At 38.9% G+C, this 15,761-nt stretch overlaps 1 protein-coding gene across 1 annotated transcript in view; it reads right to left on the reverse strand.

Annotated features, from left to right (window-relative positions):
* SLC2A9 (solute carrier family 2 (facilitated glucose transporter), member 9) overlaps nucleotides 1-15,761 on the reverse strand; it is a gene marked incomplete at its 5' end in the record, with an annotated part of 93,540 nt that overhangs the window by 52,820 nt on the left and 24,959 nt on the right. The window contains 2 exons of the mRNA XM_009707783.1: nucleotides 4,525-4,712; nucleotides 13,776-13,908. Coding sequence (XP_009706085.1) covers nucleotides 4,525-4,712; nucleotides 13,776-13,908 — 321 coding nt within the window. The remainder of the gene's footprint in view (nucleotides 1-4,524; nucleotides 4,713-13,775; nucleotides 13,909-15,761) is intronic.

The following is a 15,761-nucleotide window of genomic DNA, read 5'->3' on the forward strand; positions in this document are numbered from 1 at the left end:
ATCAAGCTACTAACTCGCAAGCTTTGTAAATAAAAAAGTAATTGTAAATTCCCAACTACCCCTTCAGCAAGGTTGCTTGTCCCAGAGCAACAAAGAAAATCCAACCCATCTGACATACAACAAAAGTAAAATAAAATACCAAGGACTAAAAAGTCACCTATATCACCTTACAGATAAAGAGAAGCTGAGTGAACACATCAGCTCTCACCAGAATAGATGCAGTGACAACAAGTGATAGCAGCAAACTTCCCTACATGAAGTAATCTGCCTTCATGTAGTGTGCGCTGGTGCTAACTGTGCATTTCGATGGTCTACACAGCACAGACTGAAGCAAAACCAAGGATCAGCTCACAACTCCCTCTGAAACGGTTACGCCCACTTACAAATTTTTTGGGACCCAGTACTCTGACAACCTATTCACCTCCCATACACTTACGCAGTACATAAGGAAAACAAGGTAGCCCAAAGCTGTGAGAGAAGTAATTTTTTTCTCCGTACTACAAGTTACTAGATTGAAGAATTCATGCAATGAAATTAGAAACCATGTAATTTAGGCATTTCATTCTTGGTATCAGTTTTGCATAGCACGTTGAGCTTTTAAAACTGATAGCAATATTGCAGGTATGCAGACCTTGAAAGAGAAGAGAGAGGCCAGAGTCACTTAAGCAGACAACTCCTGAATGCAATCTGCCAAAATGTAACAACTAGAACATAAGATGCAAGTGGTTTTACAGAAGAGCATGACTGACCACTGACCGTAAGAGCAGTAGTAACACAGTTAGACTTAAAAACTGGCAGAGCAAAAACAGGATGAGGTTCTCTGACTCACAAGCCTCTGTAGCAGCACAAAAATAAGGGTAAAAATGAACAAGATGTGCTTGTTGAAAGTAAAATTTCAAAGCAATAAAAGTGAATGCTTTTCAGTCTGTGTATCATTAAACAGGGAAATATATTGCTCTAGGATACTACTGAGACAAACTTACTAGGTTAATGATGACTATTCTACTTTCACTTAAGTTATTTTTCTAACATGGTTCTTGTTAGCTAATGTTTTCATTAGCTAAGAAAATTAGCTAATGATTGGACTAAAAGTTTTGGAATTAAAGAGCTGTGGAAAATGGGGCAGAAGGTCCAAAAACCCAGAAACAACTGCTGTTGACTCCAAATCAACACAGGGACATCTGACTTTCTACGTCCACGATGGGTTGCTGTTGCTTCACAGGCTGAAGTAAAACTTTGCCACTTTGGTCAGTTAAACAACTGCCATGAGGAATAGCTGATCTGTGCTGTCCAATTTCTATGAGTTTGGAGGTAACATTTTAGCATTCTTGTCTGTAGATTACAGTTAGCTGCACGGAAGTTTCTTTCTTTGCTTATTGTAAGCTTTTACTCCTATAAGCTCTTAGCTTAAAGTGGCACGCGATATACTTTATCAGTGGTGTTCCCAAACTTTCTCTACACCAGTGACCGCTCTAGCATTGACTCAGTTTTCCAGTCCTTTTATTTCTCATCCAGTTCCCTACATACATTTCTTCCTAAGAAATTCAACTCTTCAACAGCAAAAGAAACCAACAAAAAACAGACGGGCAATAACACAGACATATACTGTGTTGCACACTGCATACTCACCCCTTACTACGCTACCTCATGACAGGTGTTCTCTATACCAAGTGGGAAGAGCACACCATGGTAGATCTTTGGCATACTGAAAACATGCATTGCTGCACATCCCCAGCAGGATTTCTTGCCATTTGAAACACAGCCCTTTGTCTTAAGGACAGACGCTACAGAAGCCTAAGGATCCCACTTTGGCAATGACTCTCTTAAAGCAATATGCAGTACAGTATATTTCTTGATATGGAAAAGGATAAAGTTCACCAATGAGAACTTCACTGTAGTTTTGTGTGTTCTTTAGAACTGAGATACAATGGTGGAAGATAAATAAATTTATTATGGATGATATGTATCATGGTTAAATTTTATCAGATTAAAAGAGACTAATACAGATTCATGTATTTATGTCAATTTAGGTCAGACTGTCTGGTATTTCGTTATAACGAATATAATATGATCAGGGCTTCACCATGATTTCTGTTCCATGTGGAAAGCAACAAATGCACTGTTTTTAAGCAAAACAAGTTTTTATTGTAAAGTCAAAGCCTTAAAAGGAAGCAAGTGTTCTCAGATACCAGCAGGATGATTATAGTAGTCTGCCAGTTGGTAATTTCCCTGAAGAGTGACCTGAGACTCTTGCCTGAAAGAATTCCAACTTTCCCATATGCCCTGCCCAGATGGTAGTTGTGGAAAAGACGAGCTTGACTAACAGGGCACTACAGACAAAGCAAATGATGAGCGGTATGAGTTAGAAGGAAGGATTCACAGCCAGTTAAACCTTGCTGACGCTGGCTCACACCCAGCAGGTTAGTTCAGATGCAGTCAGGCAAACCAAGGCCGGGGAAAAGGGGTGCAGCAGTATCTGTCACACCTGTACCTGTCCTCTAATCTCTGAGCTTTAGGTGACTTGAGCAAGATCAGCCAGGAAAGCCATGCAAAAGAGAAAGGAATTGAAACCTGGTCCCTTAATCAAGTGGTTTAGTTATTTCTCCTGACCTCTTTTATAATTTACTTGTTTTTTCTATTACCTGTCACTATTAACTATTACAATAATAAATTTCAGAATGCAACTTTTGTGTGAATAATTTTTCTTCACGTTTAGTGGCATTGCATGGGAGGAGAAACATAGTAATAATAAAAAAAAGGTAAGGCCTGAAACAGCCAAGTTGACACACAGGTTTACTGACAGATATTTTTTCTGAGGCATATTTTCAGAAAGTGGCCACCCAGTGGCACTTTAAAAGAACTCTAGCAGCTATTTTGGACTGGACATGTCTCACTATCCCCCTCTGGACCCTCACTCAAGCTATGAGAGTGTGGCTTTGTTCTGCCATGGAGTAACAGACAATTTCTGTCATCTATTAAATATCCTCAAAGTCACAAAACTCTTCTACTTCCCCTGAAAATTTAGCTGTGGCATTCTTTTTTAGGTAATTTACTTCACTATTTGAACAGTCTTAGTATAAGTGTCATTTTATAACACTTATGCGTTGATAAATCTTAGAAAGACTGGATGACAAGATAATTCCATTTCTTTTCTTAAAAAAGTATCCACAATGAGGAACAAAATAGCCTGTCATTAGTACTGAAATCCTACAATTAGAAGAAAACACCACCTATACAAACGTTTTAACAGTTCACCCCACAGTATGAAAAAATCTTCTAGTTCCCTCCTGGTATTTTGTTAAAAACTTTTAGATACCAGGGTTCTAATAGCATTAATCTTTCAAATGGTCTTGGACAAATTACTTTGTAATAGGAGTTTTAAAGCTATAGAAATACTTGAGATAAGCCTGAACTAGTTGTCTTAGTTATCAGAAACATTTATACTTATTATCACTGATGAGCCGTGGGGGAAAAAAACTAGCTGAAGTATGCTGTAATGCACAAAGCCACAGTGAGAACTCCTTTCAGCAGCAATAATAATGCCATTCATATATATAAGCAATTAACACCTTTGAACTATGACGAAGACCCCTTTTGCTTTGAGGTGCTCCATGAGAACATTTGTGTTGCGCAACATAAAGCATCTAAGCCAGATGTCACAAGCTGCAGCAAGGAAAGTTCTTGCTGAATACAAAGAAAATGCTTTTCACAGTGGTGAAAACACCTGTCACAGGTCGTCCAGGGAGGTTGTGGACTCTTCACCCTTGGATGTATTTAAAACTCAACTGCACAAAGCCCTTGGCAGCCTCAGCCAACCCTGAAGTCAGTCCTGCTCTGGGCAGGGGCCTGGACCAGATGACCTCCAAAGATCCCTTCCAACCTAAGTTGTCCTGTGATCCTGTCCTAGCTGATGCAATAGACAGATGGAAAAGGAGACTTTGATATCCATTAGCCTCATACACATTAATGGTCAACAAGACTTCTTGCTATTGACTGTTTTGTGTCTTTTTTCCTCTGTTGCTCCACTTTCTTGGAAAGGCATATTGAAGCACAGCTTATTCTTCAAATTGTATGAAACAACAACAAAAAACAAATATCCAGTGCAACCTCTTAAAATCACTTACAGGAACTTCTGCTGACTTCTGTAAATACAGAATGGATTTAATCCAAGCAGAAACATCTACTTGAAAAGACCAAGTTTACCTAACATGAACAAACATGGGATGTATCTGAGTATGAGAAGCAGAAGCTGCACATACTTTCTTTGCTGATCTGTGCCACCTTTTCACGTATTCCTTCAAAGCTAACACAACAAGGCTTCCCTCCCTTTTTTTTTTTGTTAAAACCCACCAAATTATACATATCTCCACAGACCTTCCCACATACCGGTGTAACAAAATCACTATTAATAAGAAACAGCCAAAAATGAAAGTCACAGATGTTGCTGAATGGCATAGCACAAACCTTGCATTAAAAAGAAAGGAGCACCACAGGATATGCCATGGCCTGAAGAAGGACACTTACAGCATTTAGCCCGCAGAGCTGGTAGCAGCCCATGGTGATGACCACAGTAATGACCTGCCATCGTACAGCACGGGTTCTCAGGAGCTGAAGTATTGACACTAACTTGGTGTTTCTTTGGACTCGAGACTCTGCCAAAACTTCTTCTATTTCATGAGACACGTCATCTTTCCCAAGGAAGGTCTGAAATGCTACAAAGAGAGGACATGTACTTTAGGCCGGACACTTGGCACTATGTGCATTTATAACAGACTTGTTTCATCAAAATGGGTGACACAAACAGGAGACATACATGGGCTACAGTTTAATTGCTCTTCTGCCCACAGTATCATTCTGCTCTTGGTATGATTTTGCTCAGTCCTGCAATTGGTCTCAGAAACTACAAGAATGTAAATTATTCGGCACCTTACCAGGTATCTCCTTGTATTATTTCATATATAACATAGCCTAAGGTCCAGTGCAGAGTCAAAATCCTGTATAATCTGAAAAATGGGTTTAATAGCAAAGCAGTTCTGAACATTATTTGACTTGGCTACTTTTGCAGCCTAACAATATAGCAGACTTGGTTGATAGAGATAGATTGGATAGAGCAGTAATAAGATGTAAAAACTTAAGTAAGTCTGCTAAACCAAGAAACGGCAGACATTTGAAAGGAATAGCAATTACTCTTCATATTATCTCTTGTTTTTACTAGCATATAGACAAGAATTCACTTTGTCAAAATGACTAATATTAGAAAGAATTACCCAGAGCAGTTCAAGATTTTCTGTTTGTCAATGCTGGAGACACAGAATTGAATTCACCTGGTAAATATAAGCAACCAACCAACCTCATCTCCCCAGAAGAAAACATACCATTTAATATTATATTATTGCACATCGATGACTTACTGAGATATCCTTCCACTATGAATAATAAAAGCCGTCCATCTCACACCTCCTCCAAGAGGTACTACAAACAGATACCTCCTAATGGAGGTGGTATATCTCTTCAACCTTGTTTTACAGATACCATATATGCTGATGATACTTTTGTCACAAGCTTATGAACATACCCCAGGGGTCAGCTTTTTAAAGAGATGTTTAAAATGCTCATTATCTTGGAACGACTGCAGAGAAACAACTACATTACACATACCCCTGCAACAAGGCTTTATGACCCAGTAGGATGCTAACTCTAAAAACAATCCTTTACACAGCAGGTCACTTAAAATTGTTATTTTTATTAAGTGAGTAAGTTGATTTAGTTCTCCTAAGAGCGAAATCAATTTTTCTCTTATCCACAGCTTTGCACAGTACTGCCTATAAATAAATGACCTTCACATTTTTCAGTAAGTATACATTCTTTTGGATCACAGAAAGGACTTGGATGGTCAAGAAAGCCAGAGACACTGACTAGTCATGGTTAAAATGCCTGGACTCCATTTAGGTTTTGAAGTTACAAAATTTTAACTTTACCCAGTAAGTGAAAATGCCAAGTAGTGGCATTTCAATGTTGTGAGGGATAGGTCACACAAATGAGCTGGTGGCTTCCCTGGAGCATCCCTCTCTGTCCCTTTGGCGAATGCCCAATGTTGCACAGTCTGCATGGCTCTCAGTCTGGTGGCGTGGGGAACTAACTCAAGCTCCGGGCCAAGATTTTCAGAGGCAGTTAGCACTTCTGTTGCATTTTAAAGGGCCCTACATGACTCTGCTTAACAAGAAGGATGATTTTTTTAAGGATGAACACTGACCACCTCTGGGTGTTGAGTCAATTCATAACATTCATTTATTCTGATATCCAGTTTCTCTCTTGCGAGAGGAGAGGTCAGAATTTTTAAATCCCTCAGAAATGGCATGAGATTTATCTTTTCACACAGGCCTTACAATCAGAAAGAGGTTAACAAATTTGGACCTCAGAACCCAGAATTTAAACTGCTGAGTTCTGTCCTTGTGCCATTGCCCAGTTGTTATTAAATGACATGCTAAATGCTCGTTAAAATGAGTGTGATGTATTTAAAGACAATTCTAAGAAAAATAAAATTAGAAAAATGTGTGCCTATGGTACGTTAAAGTCAATATCTCATGCTTAAATTACCCTTTCCTCAGTATTATTAGAGCATTGATAGAGAAAAATTCAGATAAAGATGAGAAAAAACAGACATATATAGCCGTACTCTTATTTGAAAAGATTCTCTCATATTTTTAAGCATCTGGTTTATCAGTGTAAATTAGGTCAGTGCACAATTTTCTTTATTTTTCCTGTCCTTAGAATCGTCGGCATTACTGTAGGGCACACAAGTCAAAAATATAGGTGCAGTCAAGTAAAAAGAAAGCAATCTGTCTTTTCTGCACAAGGGAGCCTGCTATATTTCTAGAGGGACCAGGAAGTAAAAAACTGCAATTACCAAAATTACCAAGTACAAGGCAAGAAAAATATAGACACCTGCTTTCTTTTTCTTCCCTCCCTGTTATTAGGAGTAGAGATGTAAATGCCACTAGGAAACTTTGACGGATACTTAAAATTACCAAAAAGTCAAGAAATGCTAAGAAAATGCTATGCTATACATGCATAATTTTGAGTAGACAACACTCAGTCTTCTTGGAAAAACACATTTTCTTGCTACTCAACACATCTTCAATCTTTTTCCATTAACAGTTTTTTAGTACAGTAAGAATCATAATTTTCTACATAAATAACGTGGAAATAAATTCTGGATTAGCAGGGATATGGGAAAACTCAAGGTCTTTCAATGTATGATGTTCAAGTTTACATTTTTAACTCCTGCATTATTGGCACTGAGAAGCACAGCAGTTGCTCTTCTCCCCACTGCAATGACTTATCTCCCTTTGTGACTGGCTGCTTCTTTCTATAGGGAAGTCTTACTTTCATGTCACCCTTAAAACCATCTAAGGAGTTACAGTTCTAGCAACTTTCAGACCTTTCCCAGATTTCTTTTTAATTCCCTTGAATCAGAAGGTCCTGGATGCTCAGCTTTCAAATGTCGGGACACTGTGTTTATACATAGCAAAAGAAGCGGATGGTTCCAGTCAAGGGCAAAGAAGCTAGGAAACCCTTCTATTTACATCACCAGTTTTTATTCCTCTCAGCTAAGTAAGTGAAGGTGAAACATTTGAAAGTGGTTCAAAGGTCTGAATGAAATCAGTCGGTACTGCATTTAAAACCAATCAGGCCTTTAAATTAACTGAAGATGGACACTCAAGAACTCAGCTACCTGGGGAATTACTAATTCTTTTTCCAGTGTAGTCCTTCCAGGACCGTGCAAAGAAAGCAGTTGTTATCATAAAGACTGAATTTGCATATAAACTTTGAGAAGACATTTTAAAGGATCAAATTGCTACTGTGTAGTTTACAGAACAGAGTCAGCCCCAGGCAAGAGGAGGCAGAAAAAGACAGAAGTGGTCACAGGTAGTAGTTTGGGCTTATATCTTCAAAAACAAAAAAAAAAAAAGGAAAAAAAGAAGCGACATGAGTATTACTGTCATCCGTTTCCCATGGACACATTCACTTTCACTTCACTGATGACTACGTTTATTAAACCCAGTGTCTTTAACATAAAGCTTTGTCTAAGCTCTGCTTAAACAGCATCTTCTTTGGCCACTGCGGGAAACACAATACTGGGCTAGATGGACCCAGTCTGGCATCTCCTACTAATGCTGGCTGCTATTCTGAGCAGCCATAGACATATGGGGTATCTTGCTGCTAGTCTCAGCACTTGCAAAAAGTTCATCCAACTTCAATGGTTTTGAACTGGATACGTAGTAATTTCCCTGTAGTAACTTCATGTCGACATAAAAATATTTGGCAAAACGAAAAAACAATTATTTTCATATACCACTAATTTTATTAGAGTACTGAATAGCTAGAAGAACAATTCAGATGTATGTTGCTAGAAGAGATTTAAATAGCTATTTAAATCTAGCAAAATATTAATTAACCACTAGCATGTAGCATAGCAACGTTTAAGAATAAATCTCAAATTTGCTATTCCAATTCAGTAAACATAACTACAAGCAAAAGGCTTCAGGTTTTTCCCATGTGTCACTTCCTTCTCCTTCTAAGTAAAGGAACACATAGATCTGCTGTGAGTTATCATCCAGTTTGGGATTACATCTTTACCTGTTCTTACGTCTGGTTTCACAGACCATCAAAACAAAATAGGCCAAAATAGGCTAGTTTCACTTGAAACTAGCCAAGTCAAGTTGTGCAGGTAAAACAAAATATCCAAATGCCACCCTAAAATAACACAAGAATCGGTAAACTGAGTTGTATCAAAGGTCCAGTGAACCAAGTATCCTTTGTAAAAGACAGGAGGTTTAAGAAAAGTTTAAAAACAAAACAGACACATCATGATCACTCCAGCTTTTGGTAGTCAGCAAGCATCTGAGATAGCGCCTCTACCACAAGCCAGCAAGTGTCGTAATCATGGCTGTCTCTTCCTTTCCAACAAGCATAGTTTATAATGCTTAGAGACATAGCAAAACCACAGATAAGCAAAAATAAGTCATGTATGTCCTTTCTGTCAGTCATAACAACTTCATTCAAATCACTGGATTTGCAGTAATTTGTTCCTGCCATAACTTTGGTTTTAATCTCTCTCCTGCCCATGTGGGCCCCATGAGGGGCTTTGCAAAAAATCAGCTACCTGCTTTTTAAAATCAGGAATGGCCTTGCTCTTTTATAACATCAAAAGGTATCAACTCTAAGCCATCCTTCTAAGAATTTAAATCCACACTTCTCATTACACCTGTTGTAATGCTTCTTTCATAACCATGGGAGTTTTAATGTATGACTGAACATACTAGCTGAACAGATTTTGTACGTCACCAACAGATGTTACTGTGACATTTTACCTAAGCTATTTGACCCTTAAGACAAAACAATATTCTTGTTCTCTGGCAAACTGGGATGCCAGCTGAATTCCATTATTGATTTACATGACCTGCTACTGTAGCTGCATCAAAAATGCATGTTTCCTCCTTGGAACAGTATTCTTCAAAAGAGATGTCAACTCTCCAACTGAAAGTGTTTATAACCAATGTTGTTAGGCATAAATATGTTCAGTTTTATCACACTACTACTACTGTTTTTATTTATATTGCATCATTGCCTCAGTCACAGATCAGCGATCCACTTAGCATGCTAACTAATAGACAACTAATGTCAAATTCACGTCTTACTGTCGCTTACTGTCCTACAGCTTGAATGGTAAATTGCCTGATGTAATTATAGCAGGAGGTTTTTCTTTTTCTTCTCGTTTCTATCTCCATTACTCTTCATTCCCACTGCTCTCTAGCAACTGATTAACAATCTCCTTCCAAAGTCCTTCTCCTCAACAATTTAAACACCTATTTCTCCTCCACTGTCTGGTAAGCATTATGAAGAAGGATCACACCAGCTAAATGATGGGCATTTTTCTCCCTTCTGTTCTTATCAAGAGACCAGAATGTTAGTTACGGGACCTGGGAGGAGAGCTGGGATGGTTGTACCCTCTCCCCATTACCAGACTTTTAGCTTCTTGAGCAAAGGAGGTTTACAGATTGCACTGTTGGTCCAGTCAACTGTTCTCCTCCCCCAACACATAAATCACTTCTTCCACATTCAGCAGTGAGACAGGAATATGGGAGACTGCTCAGCTCCTGTCAGTCAGGATGGTGACCTCCAGGAAGACAAGCAAAGCTCAGCTGTTAGCATTGCTTTTGGCAGTGGACAACTGCAAGTCAGCCATGGTGTCTGTACAGTTGATCAGCTCAGCCACCCACAGCGCGCACCGTTTGCACTGCTATAAAGGGGAAAGCAGGGAAACGGGTAGATCCCTGTTAATGCAGCTCAGGAGACATGACCCATCTGAGTGCTCATTACTCCTGTGCTCACAGAGTAGCTTCTCTCATGGTAGTGTGGTTTACATTCATATATGATGCCTGACTGCTTTAACCTCATCCCTTCCCTTTTTGTATCACTTACACAACACACTTTGTTCCTTCTCTCTCTTTCAGTTTCTTATTTGCCACTTAAAGACATCATGCTCTTTTATATCTCTGCCAAAAAAAGAGAATGAGGCCGCTTGTATTTTGGTAGTTATAGTCTGATTATCTCTTGAGGACAGAAGAAAAGAAGGGGATGAAAGCAGAAGCACAACTTTGTGGAAACTCAATGACCTACATTACCCTACTGGATTTTTATTGCTCTAAAACAATTAGGAAGATTAATGTTGTCATCTCCATTTTAGAAGCTTTGACATACACATACATTTGAGAGTATTTTATAAAGACTAATGTAGTCATCTGCCTTAAATACAGCAGACCTTTTACAAATAACAGTTTTATATTTCTCCAACAAGATATAATCCACAGTGAAATGTATATTTGCTTGAATAGCCTTGATCCGTTAGGGGAAAGGAAAAGGATTTAGAAGACAGACTTGCACATTTCTGATATTAATATGCAGATTTAACCTAAGAGCCAAATATTTCAAAAGCATTACTGTAGTCATGATTAAAATGGAGAATACCCCATTTTCATTATCAGGCTTACAAGCATGAGGTTTTTTTAACAACCCACAAACTCTTCTGGTCTCCCTAATACTCAGGCTTTTCCTCTCCCATTTCTGCAGATAATGCTAACATCCAAATGATTTTTCTTGATTGTTGATTCACACTTATTCACCTTCCTATTTTGTGGATTCCCCTCCCCACCTTCTTTCATTATTCCACTGCATTAGTCCAGATACCCAAAACTTGGCTCATGCCTAATCTGAATTTCTCCATGTGCCCTGGGGTGGGGAGGAGGGCTCCAACCCCCCCACAGTGGTCTAACATCACTGGTGTCCTCTGCCCAGTCATTCCATGAATCAACCAAACTCCTTCCCCTCCTATCCACATGCTCAACAGAGATTCGAAGATATTCTTGCTTGCAAATCTGTATCAGGAGACGGGCAATTACAAAGGATGTGCAATGGTAAGAAAACTGCTTTTGTTCCTAACATGCTTCATAATAAGGCATGTAGATACTTTATAACACAGAAGTATAAGATGATATGATCTATGCTGCCTTACAGGTGGATTTTATGAACTCCAAAATTATGTCTAAGAATCATTCTTAACTATTTTGCACCTGATATCCTACAGGTTACCTTGCCTGTGCAACAAGGTGGCCAATTCTGGAAGCATGGCTGCTTGATAGGCAAGGAATGGGAGGGAAATTCAGGGGGATGTATACACTTCACTGTCCTATGGTCCTTTGCAAACCTCTGTCTAGAATCATCGATTCCTAGCTGTTTCGAAAGCTTTGTAGACTACACTCAAAAATAGTTTCACCCTGCACTACAACATATCCCAATATTAATTTTTTCTTTTAGAATTAATCAGGTCCAAAAGCTTCCATTGATAAGCAGTTACTCTGACAAGCTTTTTATATCAGTCTCCTCTTTTTTTTCTCAGAGTATCTAAATTTACAGTCTTTAAGGTGGCTCATGAAAGCCACCTTCTCATAATCAGAAAGGCAATTGCTAAAGTTCATTTCCCTTCAGCTACCAAATAAGGTGGGGGTAACTTTGCTCTCCTACTCCAAAATCCGCCTTCAATGCTTCTAAATTAGCTTTCAAATCATTTTCAGAACACGTATGCTGAAAACATCCCAGACTGCAGTTGACCCATTTCCAGCAACAGTAAATGGTGTGAATTTCCAGGCAGGTGGTGTTATTTTACTGCCAATTTTTTACAATTTTTAAACTCTACCTATGAGAGGCCCAGCTTCACTGTCAGTGCTGAGGTTTCCAGGTACTGTGGCAGGATTTCCAACAGATCCTATAACAAGTGTGACATTATGCAATAACATTGCAGATGCAAACTCTTTGCCAGTCATAGCTCTAGAAGTACATCCACAATTTTGTCAGGTAGAAATGAGCCAGTTTGAACTTGGCACCTAAAGGCGTTTCTTCCCAGCCCAGCCGTGGTGCTGCAGAAGTTACTACCCAACAGCCAGCCCCAAGCTGCTCACCACTGTGTCCCTGCTGGGTGCTTGGAGCACAGCTGGCAGGCAAGCCCTTTCCATCCCCATCCCTGGAAAAGCTGTTCTCTGCCTCATCACATCTCTGCTAACTCTGTAAAGCTAAAGAACTCTCCCCAAAGCCTTGTTGGTTTTGCACTTTTTTTTTTTTTAAAAAAAAACCCCACTGAACTGTATCTCTAAACATCTGAGGCTCCAACATTTACAGAATTTTTCATTTAACACCAAACTGAGACAACTCTTCAATAGCATGCCATTTCTATTTCAGAGTGCTCATTGGAACAAAAAAAGCCAGTTTTTCATTTCATAGTAGAAGAAGCAGGATACAGTGAGTTGCATTAATTTCATGCTAAAAGATTATTAAATTTAAGTTTCAGGGGCTGATTCACACCTTGCAAGTAATTTTGCAAGCAACTAGTTAGTGACTGAAAATGTTAAGGGTTATATTCCAATGAAGTTTTTAGGAATAATTTTTAAAGCACAGTTATGTTCTGCAAACATGGTATTATAATCAGACTCCTTCCTTCTTCGTACACTCCTATGTTTAACGTGTCCCTATAATAAGCAAAATCAAATTTTCAACATTCTCTCAGCCATAACGTGATGATATATTGGAACTTATAACTCACTGTAGTAATTTTACTGGAGCAGAGTATACAGCAGATGTGATCACACAAGCAAATTCTTTTATACATAGAATCTAAACTAAGAATAAAATATACTAGTCTGTGTCTGTGCAACTGAAGCAAGCTATATGGAAGCATTGGAAATTTTCAGTTAAACAGGTGCATGAGGTTTTTTATTAGATCTGCAAAGGTTATTAAGTTACAGAAGCACAGGGTCAAACACAGTGACTACTGAAAAAAACCCAGCAACAGAATCAGTGTTTTTGTTAGCCAAACTGCAAAGACTATAGATAAGGGAGAGTCACGAAGTCTGAAACCACCTTTCACTCCCAAATGAACCCTGCATATAGTGGCTGATGAATAACAGCAGGACGATTTGGTTAGGTTTGTATCACCATGCAAAATGATGTATAGGTTAGTTTGTTGAAGAACTCATTTATAACAAATTCAAAGCAATAGTTATATTTACACACACAGACATACAAAAAAGGTGAGGGAAAAATAATTGCGAAGATAATTTCTCCTATTGGAATATTCCACTTTTACTGTGATACCAGAATTACCTTCCAGCCTGTATCCCTACAATAAACACCCATTGTCGCAAGTAAGTAACACATCGTACCTTTTTCTGCCTTGCTCGTGTCATGTTTTTCAAGTAGGAGGTAACGAGGACTTTCAGGAAGAAAAGGTAGAATCACGACTTGTATCAATGAAGGAACAATGATCGCTCCAAACAAGTAAGGCCATCGAGATTCCTGCAAACAGATGCAAACATAAGTCAGTAATACTCTCCCATAGTGATACTAGGAAGAAAAATAGTTTTGATGTGGAAGTGCTGTAACTTTTCATCATTCAACAGATTGTGTCAGTGAGCAGTGATGTCTTCTGCCTGAGCTTAGTAAGCAGTTTGAACACTTCCCTCTCAAATCACCTTACTCACAAGCCAAGGAAGACAGAATTCAAGCCATCAACTGACTGAGAATGAAGAGAGACACACAGGGAAGCTGGAAAACAGCAATACATAACATGTTTTTCCTTTCCTTCAGCATCAACAACTATACATGTAAAAATATGATATACACTCAAATATATATTCTACAAGTCATCCCCACTCACAGTAGTATCCCTCATTAGCTTTAAGAAACAGTAGACCACTATTTTCATATAGTTACATATACCTGCATGTGTCTCTTAGTCTAATCTAACTGATCTAAAAAAAAACCACATATATTTGGCTCAGTCCTCTAATTGTCACAGTATCGGTAAAATCCTGACAACACTTCAGCTAAGCTGCAGTTTGGCACAGTTTTGTGGTTCTTGGTGGAATGCAGGCAGCGATCATTCAGCATTTCACAGCTGGTGGGAATGAACCAAGTTGGGCTGAGGTCTCACCACAAGCCTCTTCTACTTGGCAGAAAATAACATTTGCCTTACAGGTACAACTAACACAGAGTTGGGCAGTTTTCATTTCCATTCGGAAAAGAAGATATATACAGTTCAACACAGAGTAAGAGACAGCTATATAATTTAACAAGAAAAAGTGATATCTAACTGATGTGAGGTTGTCTTTATGAATGTTTTCTCTTGCAGCCAATAATGCTATCTCTTAAGCTGGCTTCCAGGCTAATTTAAGTAGAAGAAACGGGTTTCACCTATCCTCCTGCACAAAATCACAAGACTTTAAAGAAATCCTTTGGTTTTATGGTAGTGTAACTAAGAATAACATATTGTACTGTTCCCACTCTGAATTAGCTAACCTCACTCAGATGTTCAAATTCCAAAGTCCAAGAAATAGAAAGTACTTTTTCTATTGCCTTGCAAGTGATCTGCTGGAAGTCTCCAGCAAGGATGTGAAACACGACAGCCATTGGCAACATCCCCACCAGTGCAAAGCACTGACGACTCCTCTCTGGCAAGTCCCCCATACAGAAGCCAGGCAGTTTTAACCTGCCAGAGCCGCACCGCAGTGTAGGTGAAGAGCACAAGGTGCTGCACTACCCAACACTATTTATATGAATCTACTCAACTGTTAGCAGATTTCAGATACAACTTAACTTTGATAATTTTCTTTGAAATTAACTGAAACAAAGTTGTTAACACCTTCAAATGTATTCATTATTTAAAACCAGCTACAGAGGGTGACCTGAGCAAAGCCTTTTCAGCAAAAGGCTGGGAAAGGCAGTAGAGAGTTTGTCTAGCTCTCTGGGCTTACTCTCAAGACAGGATACTTTCAAGTAGCTGAAGGAGAAAGGTGCCAGGAGTATTATTTTCTCCTACAAAATGGCCCTCAATCTGCCCATGCTCTTAAGATACCTTCTGTTCCAGTTGAATGCCAAGATGAAATTCGTTATTGTTTTCTCCAAGTTCAGCATTCACTTACTTAATTCAGTGTTTTCTAATCTGAGACTTGGTTTTTAATTGAAAAGTCTGCTGAGACTTCAGTGGGCCTACTGTTCAGGCATCACGTCCAGCACATTTTCAAAAGCTTGGCTAGATCAAAGGCAGATTGCATTGCATCCTGGCTGACTGAGCTCCGAGAGGCACTGGGGGTTTGGATCCCATCCCTTCATCACAATGAATCTACACATTCAGAGCCTGTATTTCCCTA

The sequence above is a fragment of the Cariama cristata genome, unplaced genomic scaffold, assembly GCF_000690535.1.
Source record: "Cariama cristata isolate BGI_N322 unplaced genomic scaffold, ASM69053v1 scaffold739, whole genome shotgun sequence".
NCBI classification, from domain to species: domain Eukaryota; kingdom Metazoa; phylum Chordata; class Aves; order Cariamiformes; family Cariamidae; genus Cariama; species Cariama cristata.